At 31.5% G+C, this 20860-nt stretch overlaps 1 protein-coding gene across 4 annotated transcripts; it reads left to right on the top strand.

The window, feature by feature from the left end:
- The first annotated feature begins 1328 nt into the window (after window positions 1–1328).
- Window positions 1329–10880, top strand: LOC106719823 (5'-AMP-activated protein kinase subunit gamma-2). Of its 4 annotated transcripts, XM_014514269.2 has the most exons (3): window positions 1329–1732; window positions 8581–10161; window positions 10386–10467. In XM_014514269.2, the coding sequence occupies exons 2-3, from the start codon at window positions 8659–8661 to the stop codon at window positions 10431–10433; spliced, it is 1551 nt and encodes a 516-aa protein (XP_014369755.2). In that variant the 5' UTR covers window positions 1329–1732; window positions 8581–8658; the 3' UTR covers window positions 10434–10467. The 4 variants fall into 4 exon arrangements, with proteins under 4 accessions (XP_014369755.2, XP_014369751.2, XP_014369753.2 ...); XM_014514265.2 differs by having other exon boundaries at window positions 8581–10880; XM_014514267.2 differs by lacking the exon at window positions 1329–1732 and adding an exon at window positions 1980–2060 and having other exon boundaries at window positions 8581–10880.
- The last annotated feature ends 9980 nt before the right edge of the window (window positions 10881–20860 follow it).

The following is a 20860-nucleotide window of genomic DNA, read 5'->3' as shown; positions in this document are numbered from 1 at the left end:
TATCTTTGACAAAACAGAAATAATAATATATTTTATACTGAACTTTTGGTCACAGAAATCCGCGGTAAATCATTTTTCGATATTTTCGTGTATATTCTAAGATAAGAAAGAATTTTATGTTGAAATGTATAAAGCGACCATTGTTTTGTGTTGCAGACCTGGCCTAAATGAAATTTTATTATATTACAAATTAGAAGAAGTAAGTAGCCCTTATGAACCTAAACAAAACATGCAAAAATTATATATAATACTGTACGATTTTATTTCTTCATAAAAACCGACTCTCCTCTGTACCATATTAAGTTGAATTCCGATACCAACATATCCTTATCATAAGGCTTTAGGGGACAGACTTACGGCTATTTGTTATTTGTTATTAGTCATAAAAAGTAACGACATAGCCGATAATATTGTTTGGTGTCAGTTTGCTTGCGAGTGCCGTCAGTGCAATTCAATTGAATTAAAAGAGGAGTGAGAAAAGAATACGTATTTCTTTACATGTAGCTGAGGCTTACTGCTGAAAGAGAAAAATGAGAGAGGTATGTCATAAAATTTTAACCTTTTAGTCTTCCAGATTGTAATATTGGAAGTAAAATATATCGTGGCTCGTTATATCATTCTATTACTTCAGTTTGCATACACATATTACTGGGTTGTAGTTTATAGTTTACAATTGTCAGTGATCGCGATAAATATTTAATAATAAAATAAATACTTGATGCATTTCCAACGAACCAAAATATTCGTTTGTTGTATTAGGTTATTCGGTAATAGGACAAATGTAAGTAAGTTGTGTTGATAAATTATTTTATGTTAATAAAGTTGCTTCAATATTTTTTACACCTATATTTTTGTTAGAAGGCAATTCGATTATCACTCGAATGAAATTAAATGTAATAAATGTTATTATAGTAATATACATTACCTACATCAAGCTGCAGCATATAAATGACTATATGGCAATGAAAATCAAAGTAAGATAGGCGTGGTAAACTGTGTGAATTGAATTACAATTACTACTAGAACATAAAATATGCAAAACATCTGAACTACTTAAATGTTTGAATAATTCTGGAGTTAAATAAAAAATATACATAATAAACTACAGTTTTAAATAAAATACCTAACGTTTTTTATGAGCAGCTAGGTACTACAACCCGGATATGTGATAATGTAGAAATAAGCGCTGTTTAGTGTAACATGTCATTGTTAAAATCTCTGGGATCAAGCTGATAACAGTTTTTATACATCAGCTGCGAGCCGCGAACGCACCCCGCACTCCGCGGCCGCGTGGCGTCTTCTATATTTAATACGCACCCATCGATAAGTGTGTAGCCGCGCGCAACGCGCATGTGTGCGCGCCGGTACGTATTTGAGTGAACGCAGCGGCATCAGCGGCCCGCAAGAGAATTATAGCGTGAACGCGACTTGTTTCGATGCCGTCAGCGCATACATTTCAACGTTGTGTGCTATTGTAAATTGTACTAATTGGGCATGGCGGTCTTTTCTGACAAAACAGTGCTATCATCAATAACAACCCCAGTGGCCATATTATACAACGTCTGCACAAACGTCCAGTGAATTCTAAAGTCGTGTCGAAATACAATACAAACGCGACGCATGCAAAACTATCGTGTAGTATTGAGTGCAATATGCACTTTGACAGTGTGTGCGTGTGTGTAGTGTTCGCAAATAGTTAGTGCGAAAGGTGCTCGACGCAATGATAACTATTGTAAGTACATACGAGTTCAATTAATAAATTCCGAGCAGACGGCAAAGATGTTTTGAGGTTATGTTTTAAAATGCAGATAAAAATGTATCAGTGCCGAGCGATCATGAATGTTATCGTTGTCAGGAATGTTGTCAAATTAGTTTTGGTATGCCAAGCGGGTCCTGTAATTATCGATCACATTATCATGGGCTAACAGATACAAAGGTAGAAGTAATATTTGGCGGCTAATCAAGTGTCGTGAGCTCGTGAGCGTGTATAGAACGGGTTGTTGTTTAATGTCGGATACGAATAAGGTAGATTTTTGCACCGACAAAGAACGATGATAAAGGTATGATACTCGGCATTGAAAATAATTATCTCTTAGCAATGGACTACTTTTTTAATTTACAATGATGATTCTATATTTTATGATTCGCTAAATTTGAGTTGAAATTCTATGTATATAATAATATTTTCATATTTACACTATGATCAAGATTCGGAGCATTAGTTATGAGTTATGTAAACTTTTAAGACACCAATAAATAAAATTTCTTTCCCACAATGAAATCAAAATTTATTTTCTGATCCACTTTATAAAAATTAAGTCAATTATCATTGTTTAAAATCTAGATTTCCTGGATGTTTCTTTGTCCAAAGTTTTTATTGCATAAATGTTATAAAGAGATTATTTAGCAGGGTACCATCGTAGTTCTAGTTTCTAGTCAAACATATCCTTAATCTTTATCACGCTTCGGAAGTGCGTAGGTCAGAAAAAAATATGCCAATGAGACGAACCATTCTGTTATGACTAGAGGCATCGAAGCTTCTAAGGAATCCGTATTTAAATATAGCACAGTACAATGGGTAGATGTAATCACGTGAAATAAATATGTATATCCAACTCATTTTGCATATTGTAAAAAATGACGTAACATTCTGTTGTTTATAATTCAAATAAACATGAATATTCTCTGTCCCCAATAAATGCTTTAACAAGAGAGCTTTGATTTCTTACTTAATTTTAATCTAATTTATTAAAAAGATTTCGAATTAAATTCATTGCATTATCTATACTTCAATTGCTATTTTCGAATGTATCGAAAGAGCGATATCGTTTTAAAACTTATCATAAACTATTACGTAGATAAAGCACACTCAAGTATCTTTAAGATCAGTGGATTACTTAAGTTTGATTTGAGTAGTTCGCAAACATAGAGTGTCCTCCACGTGTTATCTTTTTTCAATTATATTGTTGTGTAATTATAAATCTACATTAAAGTACAAATACACCAAAAATAAAAGGAAAAATTTAATCGTGATTAAATTAAATACATTAATAAATAGTCCATCAAATAATGTAAATGCGTATGTTTGGATGTAAGGATGGATGTATGTTAGCAGATATCACAAGAATGTATACATAGATCTGAAATTTGGAATAAATGTAGAACACATTCTGGAAGAACACATATAGCATGACTTGAGGAAACAAAACAAAAACTGTTGGGAATTGGTAAAAATGAGCTGGGATTCAATTGTAAGTAAACTTACACTGGCTATCAATTATTTCAATCTTGTTTTAAAGCAAGACTGGGATCTGATGTGAAACTTGGAGACACGAGTCCCCATAAAGTAAATTAGCATATCGGACTTCGCAAGTTTCTGCAAGCTACTAGAATCTGGTGTTTCGCAATGCGGGTGTTAATTTTGTGAATATTTGTTTTCTATCTTATTTTTTTATTTTAAAGTAATAAAACTAGACATACGCTTTAATACGCCCTGGTACACTGTATATGATAATTGTAATTCTTCATTTTGCATCCGTTTATTTCGGGACATATTTATGTCCACTGCAAATTCGTTAAACATAAACTGAGATATGTTTTATTTCAAACAAAATTACATAATTTCCTGAATCGGTCTTCTCAGTTTAATGTAAAAATTTAATCTAGCGTTAAAGTCAAGCAGTGAAAAAGGAATTATTAAATAGACTTTGTTATTGTTAACGATTTACACTAAACCGTAATGAAATATAATTATAGATAACACGGTAAACTAAGTTATAGTGCGCTTCTTATATTCCAAACGTTACTTTTATCAGCATAAATTTATATTCGTTTACCTTGTTATGGAAAAATCTAATTGCTGTTGTGCATTACGCATTTTTTCTTAAAAATACTGTGTCAATAACACGTGCTCTTTCAGTATAAAAATAACAAATAGATATTAAAATATCAAAAATATTAATATTAAGGTAATTTTTATATGAAAAGCGAGAATTGATTGAGACAATGGATTTGAAAATTATTTACGAAGTATTTGGCATGAGCCGGTAGCCATATGAAACTATATTCAGTAATTCATACTTCTCGTATGTTTGAGATCTGTAGAGTTCAAATGAAAATCATTGCAATAATTAGGATAAGTGTAATATAGTAGGAGATCGGTAACGATCTGTTTTTTTTACCCAGGAATCACATTTCGAACTTATACATGTTGTATATTGAAACATACTAATATTATAAATTCGATAGTTTGGATGTTTAGATAGATGAGTGATGAAGGTATCTCCAAAAGTTTCAAAGCATCTCGTTGATATTTGGCATAGATGTAGAATAGAGTATGGAATAACACTTATAAGTTCTTATTAGTCGCGGACGAATTAGCGTGCAAAAGCTAGTTTTTAATAATTTCCAAGTTAATTTCGGGCTCAGATTATGTGCGATGCTAATTTTAACTTTGCGGAAATTAAAATTTAAGCAGCACTGCAAACGCTATGACATCAACCTATATGTATGTGCTTGTTAATATGGTTTATATTATCTAACATATATAGCGATAGCCAGTAATCAAGCTGGATGTTAAACTACGACATAGTAGGCAGTTAATTGTGTTCATTATATTTCGAGTAAGTCATCATTTGAAATAATAATAGTACTTATGTGCATATTCACAGAGTAAAACATCGATAGTTGAAATAAAAACGATAAAACAGAAAAAGCAATAAAGTTAAAAATAGGTGTGAGGAATATTTAAATTTACTGGGAAGAAAGTAAAATTGATCGTGAAAGATATTAATGTCGAAGTATACGAATAAATGAAGTATTTTTTCTTTCCAGTGGTAAAATATCTATCTTTATATATAAAAGAAAGTCGTGTTAGTTACACTATTTATAACTCAAAACGGCTGAATCGATTTGACTGAAAATTGGTGGGCAGTTAGCTTAGAACCGGGAAACGGACATAGGATAATTTTTACCCCGTTATCTATTTTTTATTCCGCGCGGACGGAGTCGCGGGTAAAAGCTAGTTTTATATAAATGTTTTACATTGTGACCTTGCGAAAACCAAGAATTCGAATGAAGAGTAATTGAGATGCGTCGCAGTCGCGTGCGTTGTAAATGAGTCTCGTGATGTGTCACGTTCATGAATGACTCGTTTCTAGATAAACAAACGCAAAACGGACTCGTATAAGAAAAACTAATTTATTATGACCGTATAGTCAAAATATAGGTGACAGAAATTGGCACAATTTGACTGACTAAATTCCTAAAAACTTTATTGTAGATAAGAAGTTGTGATAGCATGTTCTCACTTGAGCAATAGTTCTTTTGGTTGGTTCAACAAATATTCTATAACAGAAGTCAAAACTGTACCTTAAGTGTCAAAATCATCCAAACTGGAAGTCTCCAAAATTGACAACCGTGAGAATTATTCATATCAATCAAAATTCTAAAACATTGCTTAGAGTTTTACGGTCAAACGGCTCAACGCATCGTTCATAACTGGACGTTATAATGTCACAACTTATCAACTCCTAGATAAACGTCTGACCTATGTATTCGTTACAAATAGTGCCAGTGGGTCTCACGCGTGAGCTACCGACCCGTAATATTAAAAGGCCGACTCCTCCTGTACAACCAAGCCATTATTCGAGCGTCACTGCTTTCATTCGATGTTATTATTAACACCATAAGGGTATCGATCGTTATTCCCGCATCCCCCCGCTTGCTACGTCACCGTTCGTCTCGAGCTCCAAGTTTATGACGTCACGGATTGATGACGATACATCACGTCATAGTTTCCCGCGCATGCGTGTTGTTTCTAGAAGTTTCATGTTTAAATTTAGATATTTGCCTATGCTTTGCCGTTTATGCTAATTGACTATTACCCGATAATACCTACGATATACAATGTTTCTGTAGTGGTCCTATTTTAATGTCTAGATTATAATTTGAAACTTAAAATAAAAATACATACGCTAGTTTATTACTGCAATAGAGGGATAAGCTTACATTTTCAGCTCAGCTAACGTTTGGGACACAATAAGGTCATAAGAGTACTCAGTGATGTTTATAGCAATCCCCCAATTAAAATAAGGGACATAAACTTATTTTTTAATTACGACATTTAATTCTAATTTTTGTCACGCCTATTAAGTCAATTTAAATGCATAAAACACTTCAAAAATGACATCTTTATAAATCAAGCCTATAAAATATTAACATGTTAATTAGATTCTTGGATTAAATACATAGTTGAAGTGATCGGTTCAATATTAAGTAGGTAGGTATATTATGTCAAACATCGAATTAATTAAATCGTGCGATATTTGCATATACCGCATGTAAAAATATCTATATAAATTCCTGAGTCTTTAAACTTACTGGGCTAGATAGGACGTATTAGTACACAAGCTAAATTCCACGAAGTTAGCACTGGAAGAAAACTGGCAATTTCCTCTTGATACAACTACATACATTTGTTGATTACTTGAGCGATTCTTCAGTTTAAATTAGTATAGACTCATGCCAAATGTACACTAAGGCTCTGCTTTAGTGAGCATTTTGAGTGTGGCAGTAAGACTTATAATCTAAAAATTTTATTAAACCATTCCGAATTAGGTATAGCTTGTTGTAACAACGCGATATTCTAGTTGTAATAAAGACGTTTTTAAAAAGTTATTTGAATTGAATTGTGTGACGTACAGGTGTAAGTGATAATTAAGGAAAAAAACATGGAGTAGTAACGTTTATCCCGAAGTGAAATAGTTATATCCTCATCTGTGCCATAGTTAAGTGATACAAGTTTTGTAAAATTTAATAGATTTCTAAACTCAAATATTAAGACATAGAAGAGATTCATTAATATCACTTTTTTCGTTTGCCGGGACTGTGCTAATTGGAGTTCCATTGTCTCTGTTAAAAATATTAATTTCAATAAAACATTTAGTTTTCATTGATTTTACTTAAATTGCCAGAAATATTTTATCTAACAATACTGAACTATACGTATCATAATTCCATTTTAAGGACAATTTTTCTCACACTTAAAAGCGTTTAAGATAACTGGGAATATCATATACCTAAATTGAATAAAGTATTCACGAACGTATATGACGCCTTTGGGTGTATTCATGAAAATAAAGTGAACGATTTTCCCCATCTGTCAGCTTCATATAACAGACAATCTATAACAAAAGTTTTCGTTTGCATATTTATTATATATATTCAATTAATATTAAGGAGAAATTAATAATTTTTATTATCTAATTAAAGCTTATATTTAAAAACATAATTTATTGACCAAAAATGTTTATTGATATGGTAAGCTTTTTGGAGTTTTCCTTTCCTGCAATTTCACCCACCCGCCAATAGATGTCGTAGAAATCTCTCTATCGCATACCAACATGGCGCTCCCCGCCAGCTTGAATATTCCGCAACCTTAGTGTTAGTGTTTAATTTTAACATATTTAGTTTGCTACATTTTATCTTTTGTGTGAATACTTTGTACTTATTGTTTGAAAGAAGATGATTAGTCGATACAAAACAGGTATGTTCAGTGTTGGTTACATTGTACGTAGACGTCCCCCAACCCTACTTGAAGTATTGATTTGTGTCACGGTAACCTGTTATATGACTTAAAATTGACGCATTCTCGTGTAGTTCTGTTGTAAATATAATTAAATCTAAGAGTATCTTGTCTATTTAGTATTATAGTACAGCTAGTAGGTTTAATAATAATATTCTTGGGTGAATATAAGAAATGGTGCATTAAAATGCTGCATAACGTTACCTCATCGCGTTGCTTAGCAACGACCTAACCTGTTGGTACCGATTTGTTCTATAATCCTCTGCATAATAATGCTCTAGTTAATTTTAAATTATGATAAATGATGTATTTAAAATATGTATATTTCTAAATTAAATTGCCTTTATTAGTTCGTTGTGTTATGCTTTGTAACTATGCGTTATATTGTTTGGGCTTTACGTAAGCTGGCTAAATGACGTATACAAATAGGCTGATATTTATGAATATACTTATATATTACTTATGATATCTTTGAGTACTAATACCAAGGATTTTTGATTTGTCCCTCAAAGATATAATATGTCTCCATATGAACTATATTCGATCTGAAAAAAGGTGACGTTTCATTTATATGTGCATATAATATGTCATAAGCCTTTGTAAATAAGATAAATACTGTGCCCAGTTTATTTTATGGGTATCAAATATTATCGTTAACTCATAATATTAGATGATTAGGTCTCAAGTTTATTAGTTTGAATCGAAATACTAATGTAGGGTGGTACGGGCATTATTATATTTCATGATTTTCAACGTCTTTTTCCCAGGTTTTCTGGCCTAAAAATAGAACATATCAATATGTATACATTTAAAAAAGTACTTTTAAACTTTACACATCGCCATGATATAATTAGAAAATTGTATAAACATGTTGATATGGACAATATGAACCTGTGTATTAAGATTTACTATAAATTAGGTTCTGATGATAAATGCTAACTCTTTTTTAAAATTAATTTAATTTTAATTAACATATTTTTTCTCTTTGTTTTCAGGTGTCATGATCTACTGGTCCGGATAATGATACATGAAAAAGGAATACAACGTTTATTTAAGTATAGTATTATTTGGATATGGATCCAATTTTAGAAAATGAATCTGCAACACCAGAGTCTCCTTCGAAACATGAAAAAAATAAACATAAACACAGGAAGAAAAGGCATCAATCTGAGACGCAGAAAGATGGGCAAACAGTGGTCGGCGAGAAGAAGAAATTTGTTGTCACTACGTTATCGTCATCTGATGAAAAGGAAACTACGCCTGAAAGGCTACCAAACGCCAATGTACATACTATACACTTTGGCACACGAGGAGTTGAATCCCAACGACCTCATGTGCGAACAATTTTTAAAGATAAACCTGTAGAATCTTCTAGGCCCTCAAGTGCTGAAAGAGATTCGAACCAAAAGGAATATGAAACCTTTCACGGTACCTCTTCTAGTCCACGAAGCTCCATTTTTGATATATTTCGATTAAGAAGAAAAAGTGATTCAAAGAAACATCAAGCAGTTATTCAAAATGTAAAAGCTTCCACTTCCAAGTCGACTGACACCGACGATTCCTCAAAAGAAGAAAAACCTGTGGATCCGAAAGATTCACATAAAAAATATTATCACACTGTAACTGGTGCCTCATCACGGAAATTTGGTCCAATAACAAGGGTGATGGATATTTTTAGAAACAAACCACACACAGAACATAACCAATCACCTGCTGATGCCGCAAAAAAGAAAAATAGTAAACAAATCCGACGCTCTTCAATAGAAACCACTTCTCCAACTTACCATAAAAATTCATACGCTTCGCTTGAACCAGCACAGGCAAAGCAACTGTTTCGAGAAGTTAGAGGTTTACCTAAATATGACCCTTACTTATCCATCGTACAAATATCTATTGGAGGAAGAGATAAAACTAGGCTTTTATTGAATTTTTTCAAATACCACAAATGTTATGAAATATTACCAAAATCAGCGAAAGTTATTATATTCGACACTCAATTCTCAGTGAAAAAAACTTTTCTTACACTAGTATCTCACGGTATTCGTTCAGCACCTCTTTGGGATGCAAATAAGAAAATGTTAGTGGGTATGATCACAGTGACTGATTTCATTAGAATTCTTCTGCATCTTGACTCTGAGAATTTGTCTATGGAGGATCTGGAACGTCATACACTTCATAATTGGAAAAAAATCTTACGACCTACAAGAAAGCCGTTATGCGCCGTGGGACCGGATCAATCGTTGCACGAAGCCATCAATTTATTGACAAAGAACCGTGTCCATCGTCTTTTAATGATTGATCCATTTACCGGTGATGTTTTATACATATTATCACACAAAAGAATCTTAAGATTTTTGTTCGTTTACTTGAATGAATTTCCCGAATTAACTTTTTTTCAAAAGAGGTTATTGGACTTAAAAATTGGTACATATGATGAGATCTTGTCTGTAACTGAAAACACTACTATTAAAGAAGCGTTCAAATTGTTATTAGAAAAAGATGTGTCTGCTTTAGCTATTTTAGATGACAATGGCACTCTTATTGACGTTTATGCAAAATATGAAGTTTTAAATCTGGTAAGTGAAAAATTGTATTTGAATTTGTCACTGACTATAGGCGAGGTAAGAAATAAAAAGAAAGACTGGGAAGAAAAGTTACAAAAATGTCGTTCAAGTATTACTCTATATGAGGCCTTAGAAGTTATAGTTAGAACTGAAAGTCATCGATTATTACTAGTAAATAAGGATGATAAATTGATAGGAATTGTATCCCTGTCTGATATTTTATTGTATCTCAATAGGATTATTCCGACGGAAAAGAAGGTCTCTTCACTTCAAGAGATATTTAGACCACTTGAAGAAAACAAGTTGCCTGAATCACTTAAAGAAAGCGAGAACGAAGTAATATCTATAGAAGTTCCAAACTTAGCAGCGAAAATTGTACCTGAGGCTAACGAGGCCACAACGAAATCTAATATTGCTATCGATGGTATTTCTACAGATGTTACTTCAGCGAATGTTTTGGAGACTGACGTTGAAGGTAGTAATAATAAAACAATCCACAATTCTATCTCGAGAACTCCATCTGAGTCGTTGCCACTAGCTGATAATATTAATAATAATGGAGATGAGTAAATGTAATAAATATAGTTGTTTTGTCCTTTAATCCCAAAGAAATTGTTAATGATTTTATAGCAGAATTAGATTGTTAATCTCAAATTATGCTTATTGCTTGTGTCTAATGATATTGTAATTTAACTTATTGTCAGTCATTAATAGATGCATTAAACACCACGTGATTGCCTTATTCATTATTTAACTCATTAAAGTATATTGCTGAAACTTAATAAAATATTTTAGCAAATTTTGCCTTTTAATCTATTAAATTTTTATTTTCAGTATCTTTATCTTTAAAATCCTTTATAATTAAAATATAATTAGTATAGTTTACTACATAGATTTATTTAATTTATTACAGATGCATTGGCCAAAACGTTGAGCTACTAACATTTCCTATGGCGTTTGAACATAATTACTGTACTGTGTTTTAGACTTAGATGGAACTGTCTAGTTTAATATTTTCTTAGTTTTTTTCATAGATTTTCAACTTCATCAAGCTAAGTGGTATTAAGTTGCCATGAGGTTAACGATAATGATATCTTATTTTTATAATTTTCAGTGATTGTCATTATCGTTAAATAATGATTGCATTTATGACTATAAAATGCATATGCTAACCTAATGGCTACCAATATGCATTGTTACAATTTGGCCTTAAATATTGGGTAAAGCTTTTATCACTTTCTAAAATAGAGTAGGTATAATATATTTTTTGTATACAATTTACACATCGTTAAAATAATGAATGCACGTGATTGGACCGTGCGCTTGTGACCCTGATCGTTAACGATTTTGCAACATTCTATTCGACGGTATAGCTCTTTATAATTTGTCATATATCACAATGCAGACATTTGTTGCTGATGTTGATCTGATGTCTAGGAACAGGCACAAGCGGTATATTACAGAAACATGTTAAAATAACTACGCAAGGACTCTACTATCTCATTCCTGTATCTACTGACCGATTCAATCAGATCAAATTCAGTATCTTTCTATTTCATTGTTGTTGTTAATACACTTTCTATCATACCTTCTAAGCGAATCTTTTTGCCCTAATAGGATTCATAACATTCAGAATATGTCTACTTTTTTATAAAGACTCACGTTATATTTATCACAAGTACATTGTAAGATACGCGGCAAGCCGTCGTCGGTTGAAGACTGAACCCGGAATCTCTGTACTTCAAGGTTGCACTGTTTCTTTTAGTAAAAGGGAAATATGCATTTTATCTTATATCTGTCTCATGGTTTATCATTAAAATAAAACAAAGAAGTACATGTGTCGAATGCGAAACAAATATCGCCTAAGGATCGCTTGCACGGAAGAAATGGTGTTAGAATAGATTGGCAAGTATAGATTCTATTCAAATTAACATAAGAACCAGTAGCGACCCACTCGCGAGAAACCGGTAAGTCACTTGACACCGGTTAAATAAATATGGAAGCTTGTCGCGTGATTATGAGAGCGATCTGCCTACACATGGCCACCGCGCCGCCCGCCACCCTCCGCCACCACCGTCGTTCGCTTCGGGGATACGAAGTTTGGGCGACAGGTATTAGTATACTCATAATTTTATACAGTTCGCAACAAAAGATTAAATGATAAATATAAAATCTTGTCTAGACGAGAATTATTTATATTTCATATGGCTCAAGGGTAAAGTTATAGATTCTGAAGTGTAAACTTGATGCTTGATGTTTTTATCGTCTACGGTTGTATTTTTTGCAACTGTAAGGTATAATAATACTTTAAAAAGTGCCAAGTGCCCATTGTTTATTTTTATTTATTTTTTAATGTATTAATAACAACTTAGGTGGTCTATTGATGATCCCGATTCTGGCTTAGTTTTGGATTGTGGAAACAAATATTTTTTTGTAGTTACGATCTTATGCGAAATGTCATTGATTTACTGGTGATACTTATACACATATAAAAAATAATAAATAAAAAAATATCTGGAATAATCACTGAAATTGTTGCACCGGTCCTAATGAAATTTCGTAACGAATATGTAATTTGCTCCAAATTTAAAGGTAGGGTAGTTTTAAATCTCTATTTTTGGCATCAAAGTTCTAAACTTGCGAAGTCAGGGCACTTCCTTAATAGTTTTATTTAATCACTTAAATCATATTGCTAGAGGCGGTTACTTCCTTCACACACTTTACATCCGTGTTAGTAAAATTGATTCTCGCGACAGTTTTTTTAGCGCAATTAAATTACGATTCTGTATCAATTCTTTCTGAAAATGCTGGAAATGTTTTTAAATCTCACGATGTATCATGTAATTAAGTCGTTAAAGAGGAGTATCAATTACTAAATACTATGATAGACCAGCATTCATATTTTGAGCCCTAGTTTAATTTTAAAGGTCAGTTACACTGACACGCAAACCGGCAAAGACGGTAGCTTCGTTTATTTGCTAGGTTTCTTTTTTCGCTCTCCTTTCTATATGCAATAAATGGGCACAACAAATGTTTGGTAACTTGTGTTCTCTACACACATTGAGCTAATGCAATTCTTCTCCTTATCTCTGTAAACAATTCTGCAACCAAGTCTGCAAATAATTCGTTCATATTTAACAATTGAAGGAAAAGTTTGTACATTATTGTGAAATTAAACAAACATTTATTTATTAAAATAAAGCAACTAAATGTTAATGATATTCAAATCTTGAAAACTAATTGCTTACTGCTATCAAATATTAACTTAGCGAATGTTTAAAACATCGGTAACAACGCGCTGTAACCGGCTCACCGAGTGACCGCATATTTTTTTGGTAAATGATAATACATTTTTGTCGTTGACGGTCATAAGCTTATCTATTTGGTGATTTATTGGATACATTTAGAATATGCAAAATACATATTTACAACGACGTGTGATTCTTAAGAAATATAAATTATAACCGTGTTTAACTTATGGTAACATATTACATTAAACTTAACTCTTATTTTTTACTTAATATTCGTTTAGTGACACATTTATGATCTATGCGTTGACTTTCTGTCCTGTACTTTGATGTTGTAAGGGCAGGTTGATGATGATGATGATGACTTTGATGTTGTAAGAAGCAATATAAGAGAAATTAATAATTCACATATAATGTTAAAAAAACTGCCACTTTTCTGAAAGAATTAGGTACAAGACTGTCTCTAGCGTAGTAGCTTGTGCTAAGAGAAGATGCCAAGAGAGTTACAGCCCTGAGTGGGATTGCCAAAGTGATGATATTTTTGTGTGCCCTCTGCTTTGTAATAAAACGGGTATTATGATCAAGCAATAGTTTATTCACTGAAAGATTAATAATTCAATGGCTTATGTCTAGTATCGAAAATAGTTTCTACTCGCCTATAAATGATTGGCAATGAATCATTAAAATTATCTTCTATCTTGATTAGAGAGTTTTTAATATTATAGCTTTAGTAATTAAGTAGTCTACATCTAAAAGTTGGGAAACCGGATTATTACCAGACATCGCAATCTAATAACTTTTTTATATCTTTTATAGAATAACTTGGTAAGAATATATTTTTATAGATTAAGGAAAGAGCAGTGGGTCATTTGATGTTAGTAAGTTCTAATTCTAAGAGGAGTTGAAGGTGCGTTGCAAGCCTTAAAGAAAAAACGAAAATCTTTCCTTCAAGGCCCATCACACTACAAATTATCACTTCGTATTAATGGGAAGATTTAGTTCGCTGAATTAAAATTTAGCGACAAGAATTGCAACAGTTCTTTATTAATAGCTCTTTCGTCCAACGTGTCTTAGTGAACAAGAAGCAGAGATTTAACTTCAGACCGTTGGTTTTTAAAGTATTTTCATAAGATAGAGATAACAATGTGCTTTTGTATAGAAATGGAAACTCACTACTATGAACAACACTGTACTTGCAATTAGCTTCTTAAAATATCTCGTATGGCAAGATACGAGCCCTTTTTTGTTAATTAACTATAGTAAGTATCCAAAAATTTTATCACACTTGCAACTTTCAGTAGTATTAGATATTTTTTTTAAAAATGCATTCATTGACAAAATATTAGAATCTCTAAATTGAATTGATTTTGGCGTATGATTTTTGGAAGATATCGAGACTGGTCCATGTTTAATAAATTGTTAAATTAACATATTAATCGATCAAGCGGAGGTCGTATAGTGGTCATATACGTTTATGATTATTATCGACGAGTTTGTACCGATTCGATGTTGTAACATATTTATACAATAAAAACATAATATATATCAAGGATTGCGAGTGTTTTTTTCTTTTCTTTTTGTAATGAAATTAACAAACCAAAAATATACGGATGTGAGATAATAAACAATTTTTTTTGGAAAAACTACCAGATAAACGTTTTAAAACACTCAAATTAATATAACCATGAAATTTTTAAATTGATAATTTTCTTTTTGGAAACTTTTTAAACAAACACGAAAAAATTTAGAATCAGTTGATATAATAACTAATGTAACTGTACTCGTATAATAAGTCGCTTATGATTGTTAGTACATTCTTTAAAAGGAAATAAGCCTCTTAGCACTTATTCATGTGTACATTCTAAATCAATAATTTACTTATGTCTAATACTCTAAGAAGTGAAGTCGAAGCTTTGCATAACGTTGCGGTTACAGATTTTTAGAAACTTTTGAGTCACCACATATAATACAATAACCTAGTTAGATTTATTATCTCTAATTATGAAAATGTGTATTAATTTTTTCCTGGTTACTAACATTTTTCTTGGTAAATTACTAAATAAATAAAGTTCTCACGACATTATGACCCTAATGCACGCTAATGTTCGCGTATTACTGTTATGCGGCATATCGGAGACAATTGAAGATTTGCAAACATATTTTTTATCGCTCTGGTGGTTTAATTTAAAAATTAATTTTGTGAAATAAAGAATAGAAAATAAAGCTTACGATTAATTATCTCATAGATAAATAGTGGAAGCTTGTATTGGATTTTAATAAATCTCAGCTGTTTACGGTCGTTAAATTGCAAATATGATTACGTATATTGTAACAACATCAGGTTAAAACAATAAAAGTTAACGTTACTGCTGTTACAAAATGTTACATTATTACACAAATCTATGTTAACTTCGTTTAATTTTATAGTTCTTAGAAAGTAAACACATTACGAAGATGCTGTTTACTATAAATACACAATTTCGTAATAAACACTCGCTGACCGGCAAGATATTTAACGAATCATTGGAGCAACAATTTTTTCTATTGCTCATACACAAATGAATTGATTACATTTTAAGTTCTATGATTATGTTGCACACAAACAAAACGGCCTCAGGCTGTAACACTGACGCTATCTTCTTCAATATTAATGTCTGTCATTATTTCTTAAGCACTGTATTTATTTTGTTTTAAAATTTGATAAAATAAATTAAATATAAAAAACTTGTTTCTACGATTACACCAGTATTAAGGTATTTTCGCAATGATTGAGATAAATCTCTTATGTGTCAGAAAATGATAATAGATTCGCTAGGAAAGATTTAAAAATGTAAATTAGTTCACGAATGTCTTGCGCCTATTGACCTTACAAATGGATGTTTACGGTCAGCTTGTGATTAAGTTGTACCGTCGATACAGTAACAAAGTAATATTTCAATCTATTAGCTTGATGTCGATTCGGCAGATCCAACTAATATGCTAACTAGGCCTAATTATGTTGAAATATATTTGGCATCAGTCAATTGATTAAATTAATTTTATCTTAATTGCAATAGGAATATGAGATTGTGTGAAGATCAAAATATGTCGTTGATGACAGTAAGTTTTGAACTGGAACTGAATTGTCTACAATGTATCGGGAGCTTGAGACTCATTTCCATCTTAATTACTGACCTAATTGTCTTATTTCCCAATTTGGTTCATTCTACATAAAGGAAAACACAAGCCTACTAATGGCAATCACTTACAATTAGGAAAAGTCGATTCTCCTTTGTTATATCTATTATCATAAAATTGTTTATTTACCTAACTGATAAAACTATAACTATATTGTATGTGGTATACGTAAAATTGAAGAATATTCATAAACACAGACGATGAACTGAGACTTTATTGTGAAGATAAGATTTACAAATGGAATAATGTAAAACCTAGCTTCGTTGTGTAGTTACGTGAGTGAGAGTAAGTATTTTGTAATCCTAAGTAGTGAAACTGATGTCATAGCGATTGGGAGCCAGTCGATGACCTCCTGACACGGCTCTTATACGCCTGCGCGGCGCGAATGGACACTGACCGATGCGTTAATTCGAAACAACGCGAACTCAACTCGACTTGCGATCATATTCTTTATTCATCATCTTGCAATCGTTTGCATACCGCTGACAATATCATTTAGCAAGGTTACGTTTATCTTTGTTTTAATTTTTTTGTTTCAAATCAATTAGCATAAAGCTTTTTGAATAAATCACATTTGAATTTGATTATAATACACAATGTTTTCCATTTATATTCCTTTAAAAACGAGTTATATATATTTTGGCTGAAATATGCGTGCTTATTTTTTTTTTACAATAAATTTTGTCACAATAATAAAATAAGTTGTTGGTTTATACATATGCATATAAAATTATTGCATAGATCAATAGTGCATTTAGGTATTTGTGTATTTGCTAAATTTTATAGATTAACGAGGAAGTAAAAACGCAATGTTGAATACACAGTTACGTCATGTAATTTTGTTTAACAACAAAGTGAAATCTCTCCGACGATGATATAAGACGCGGCTCATTTTGACGCTTGATGCATCACGCCGTTTTATAATTTAATATTTTTTCGTATCCTTGTTTAGGCTTTAGCTAATGGATTAAACCGTAGGTAGTACGCGGATTAGTAAGTATAAATTGTATTTTCTCAGGTTTATGCAAGTATGTAATTATGTAGGGTTAGATAATCGAACTCAATGGATATTATAACAAACCTATCTAAACAATTTCACCGTTATAAGGCTGTTATTACGGAATTATTTAAAACAGACATGTTTGTATCATCAATTTAAAACACTGAAAGTTGTCCAGCCAGTGAAATGTGTCAATATAATTTTTCATTACTATTGAATTTGACTATAGGATGTCTTTCACTTGTGCGTGAAGGTATATATATCATTCGATTCGTAATTTTCATTTTAGTGTTGCACAGATAGCCGGGTTTTATTGATTTTTTAAATTTATTACCAGCATAGGCATATAACATTTTCATCTATACTAATATTGTATAGAGGAAAGATTTGTATTTTTGTTTAAAAAAACAAAACTCAAACACTACTGCACCGACTACAATAATTCTTATGCCATAATAAACCTATATTATCACTGGGTAACATAGTCTATATCATTTTTTACCAATTCTGTGTGCTACCAAAGTCGCGGCCTAAAGCTAGTAATCCATATTCATACATAGACTATCTATATTTAATTGCTAAGTCATGTTAATTTTTCCATTATTTAATTTATTTTAAAATATTACGTAAACGTAGACTTATGTTCATACATATTATAATGTCTACGAAAATAGAAGTGATTAGAATGTATTATTATGTAGCTAAAAATGGCCAACTGGAACCGGTAATATTTTTATTAGAACTGATATATTAAAAATTTTAATTGAAATAAATAATTTACCATTTTATTGATAACAAAGCATATAAGCATGTTGCTCACTTACTAGACACTCACTAGAAATGTATATGTTACACATACCCTTTTTTAGGAAATAAAAGACGCTGAATAATAATAAGTTTGGTGATAAGATCATAAGTGAAAATAGCGTCCGAAACTACTAGTTACATGTAAATTTTTTACCTGATCAGAAATAAATAAGCGAAAACAATAGCAACAGTTATTGATCTACTATCAAAATTAATATCTCTTAGAAAATGTTGAAATATTTATATATAATTGAAATAAATTAACATAAAATCATTTGTCATTCAGTAATCGAACAGGTTGTAGACGGAAGCCGATGTAACTTCGTGTAAGTAAATCATCTTGAACGTATATTTCATTGAATGTTGAGTTGTTCGTGATTAATACAATCTAAATAAAAGCTCAGTGCCGCGTAATCTATTACAATACTTGTATATTTCCGTTTCTGATATAAACATTTTTCCCATGTGATTAGTACCTCTATTAAATCCATATTTGTTGCATGTGAGGTCACTGTTAGTAATTATTAATTATTACGTTATTAATGGATGATATGACAAATACAATTAAAATCTATATGTCACGCACCGATTATAAACTTTGTCAGTTGCTAGACGGACCAACTGTAAACTAAACGAATCATTTACAATTGGAAAATATCATGTTAAACGAAACAGATATCTTTTCTTTGATAATAAACGACCTAAATAATCTAACTTATTTATTTTCTAGTTCATATTAATTAAAATTGTTGTTATATTGCGTGGAATAATAAGTCAAATTTTAAATGATTTATTCAGTTTTTAAATCGACGACAGTTCATTATCCTAGTTCGATTATAAATTGACTTAGTTAAAAATTAATCAGTAACATAAATGTGTGTGATGCCTGTAATATTGCACTGATTTATTACTAAATAATAACAAAGAAGCAAAACAGCTCACCTGGTTGTTACATTCATACATAGTGCAATAAAATTTTTACATTAGTAATAATGGAGCTAAAGAACTTTGTTTACATTTATACAGATTCTGAGAGGTATTAAGTTGCATCTTGTATTACCAAGAACATATTTACCTCAGGGTTAAAGACAGATTTCACCGAAAGCAATCGATTGCTGGCGTTTTCCTGCATTTACTTGATCGTAAACATAAATGAGAGAATCAATTTCCTTCATAGAATTTACTGGTGGTATTTTTGTAAGGATTTGGTATGTTCAGAGCAAATCATTACTTACCCATACCCTGTATGTTGATGTTTATTGTGTAAAAGTAACGGTTTTATATTGATAAAAAGTGCCATAATCGACCATCACTAACGAATCAATTATTAAATTTTCGAGTACGTTTAAACAAATAGAGACATATTACATCATCAGCTCACTCTTCGTCCCTACTGAAGGGCTAGTCGATCACACTGGATCAGTGCTTGGTTGACTTATATGTGTCGACAGATATGTGCATAACGAAGTTTTCCTTCAACGTAAGAACGGCGGATAAATTAACATGTAAATTTAAAAACACATGGCGGAATTCGAACCCAGAACCAGCAGATTACAAGTCAAGTGATTAACTCCTGAGCCACCTACGCTCGACATATTTAGACTTATAAAACTTATTAAAGTTAATATTCTTTTTTAATTGAATTTAGTATTTAATAGAATGGTTTGTAATGTGTGTAACATTATAATATCATGATTTATTATTGTAAATTCTGCCACCTAATTCATTATCATCACACGTAACCTTTGACTTAGTGAAGGTACTTTATTGCGCTATTTTAAATACGGAAGGTGAAGCAAACGGACAACCAATGCCTATAATTAATCTCTATTAACATTAATATAAATTATTCTCGTAATAATTATCAAAGGAGATTTTATAACATGAGGAGGACTTAACATTTTATGATTTCAGATTTAATTAAGATTCACATTCTAACAGCTGCTACAGATGCACCTTGTTATCAAATTCAAGTCAGGTTTTTAGGATGTGACTATTTTAAACTATGATAATTTATTTTTAACAATTCGTCTTAATGATGCACTTGATATACGGACCTCATTTTAACACAATGAAGTCTGGCAATTGATGCACTATTTGAATATCGAACAAAAATAAAAACGATAATACAAACGTCATACGTCATGCCCGGGAGCTCTATAGTCTATGCCTTTTTGTGTTGCACAACACCGTATGTGCCTATTTATAGTCGCCATTGTTGTTATAAGATGTCGTTCATTATTTTTTCGTTTGTTCGTACGTTACATTATGTAGGGTCATGACCGCCGTCTTAGAGAAGTGCATAACCATGTTCGCACACGAATTAATGATGTAACGTTTATCTTTTTTTATGTTGGATAAATTGTCTTATTTCGGCCCAAGCGGCAATATTTATCTGTAATATTTCCGTCTATTAACTAGGCAGTATCTTTTATATCAATTTTTTTAAGTTTATTAACCTACTCTTTGTTAAGAATAT

Source organism: Papilio machaon, chromosome 1, assembly GCF_912999745.1.
Source record: "Papilio machaon chromosome 1, ilPapMach1.1, whole genome shotgun sequence".
In the NCBI taxonomy this organism is placed as follows: domain Eukaryota; kingdom Metazoa; phylum Arthropoda; class Insecta; order Lepidoptera; family Papilionidae; genus Papilio; species Papilio machaon.
Note: the sequence above shows the minus strand (reverse complement) of the source record. Positions and strands in the feature narration are given on the sequence as shown.

Coding starts and splice junctions, on each gene's coding strand:
- LOC106719823 (XM_014514265.2), top strand. CDS start 8,659: ATGGATCCAATTTTAGAAAATGAATCTGCAACACCAGAGTCTCCTTCG.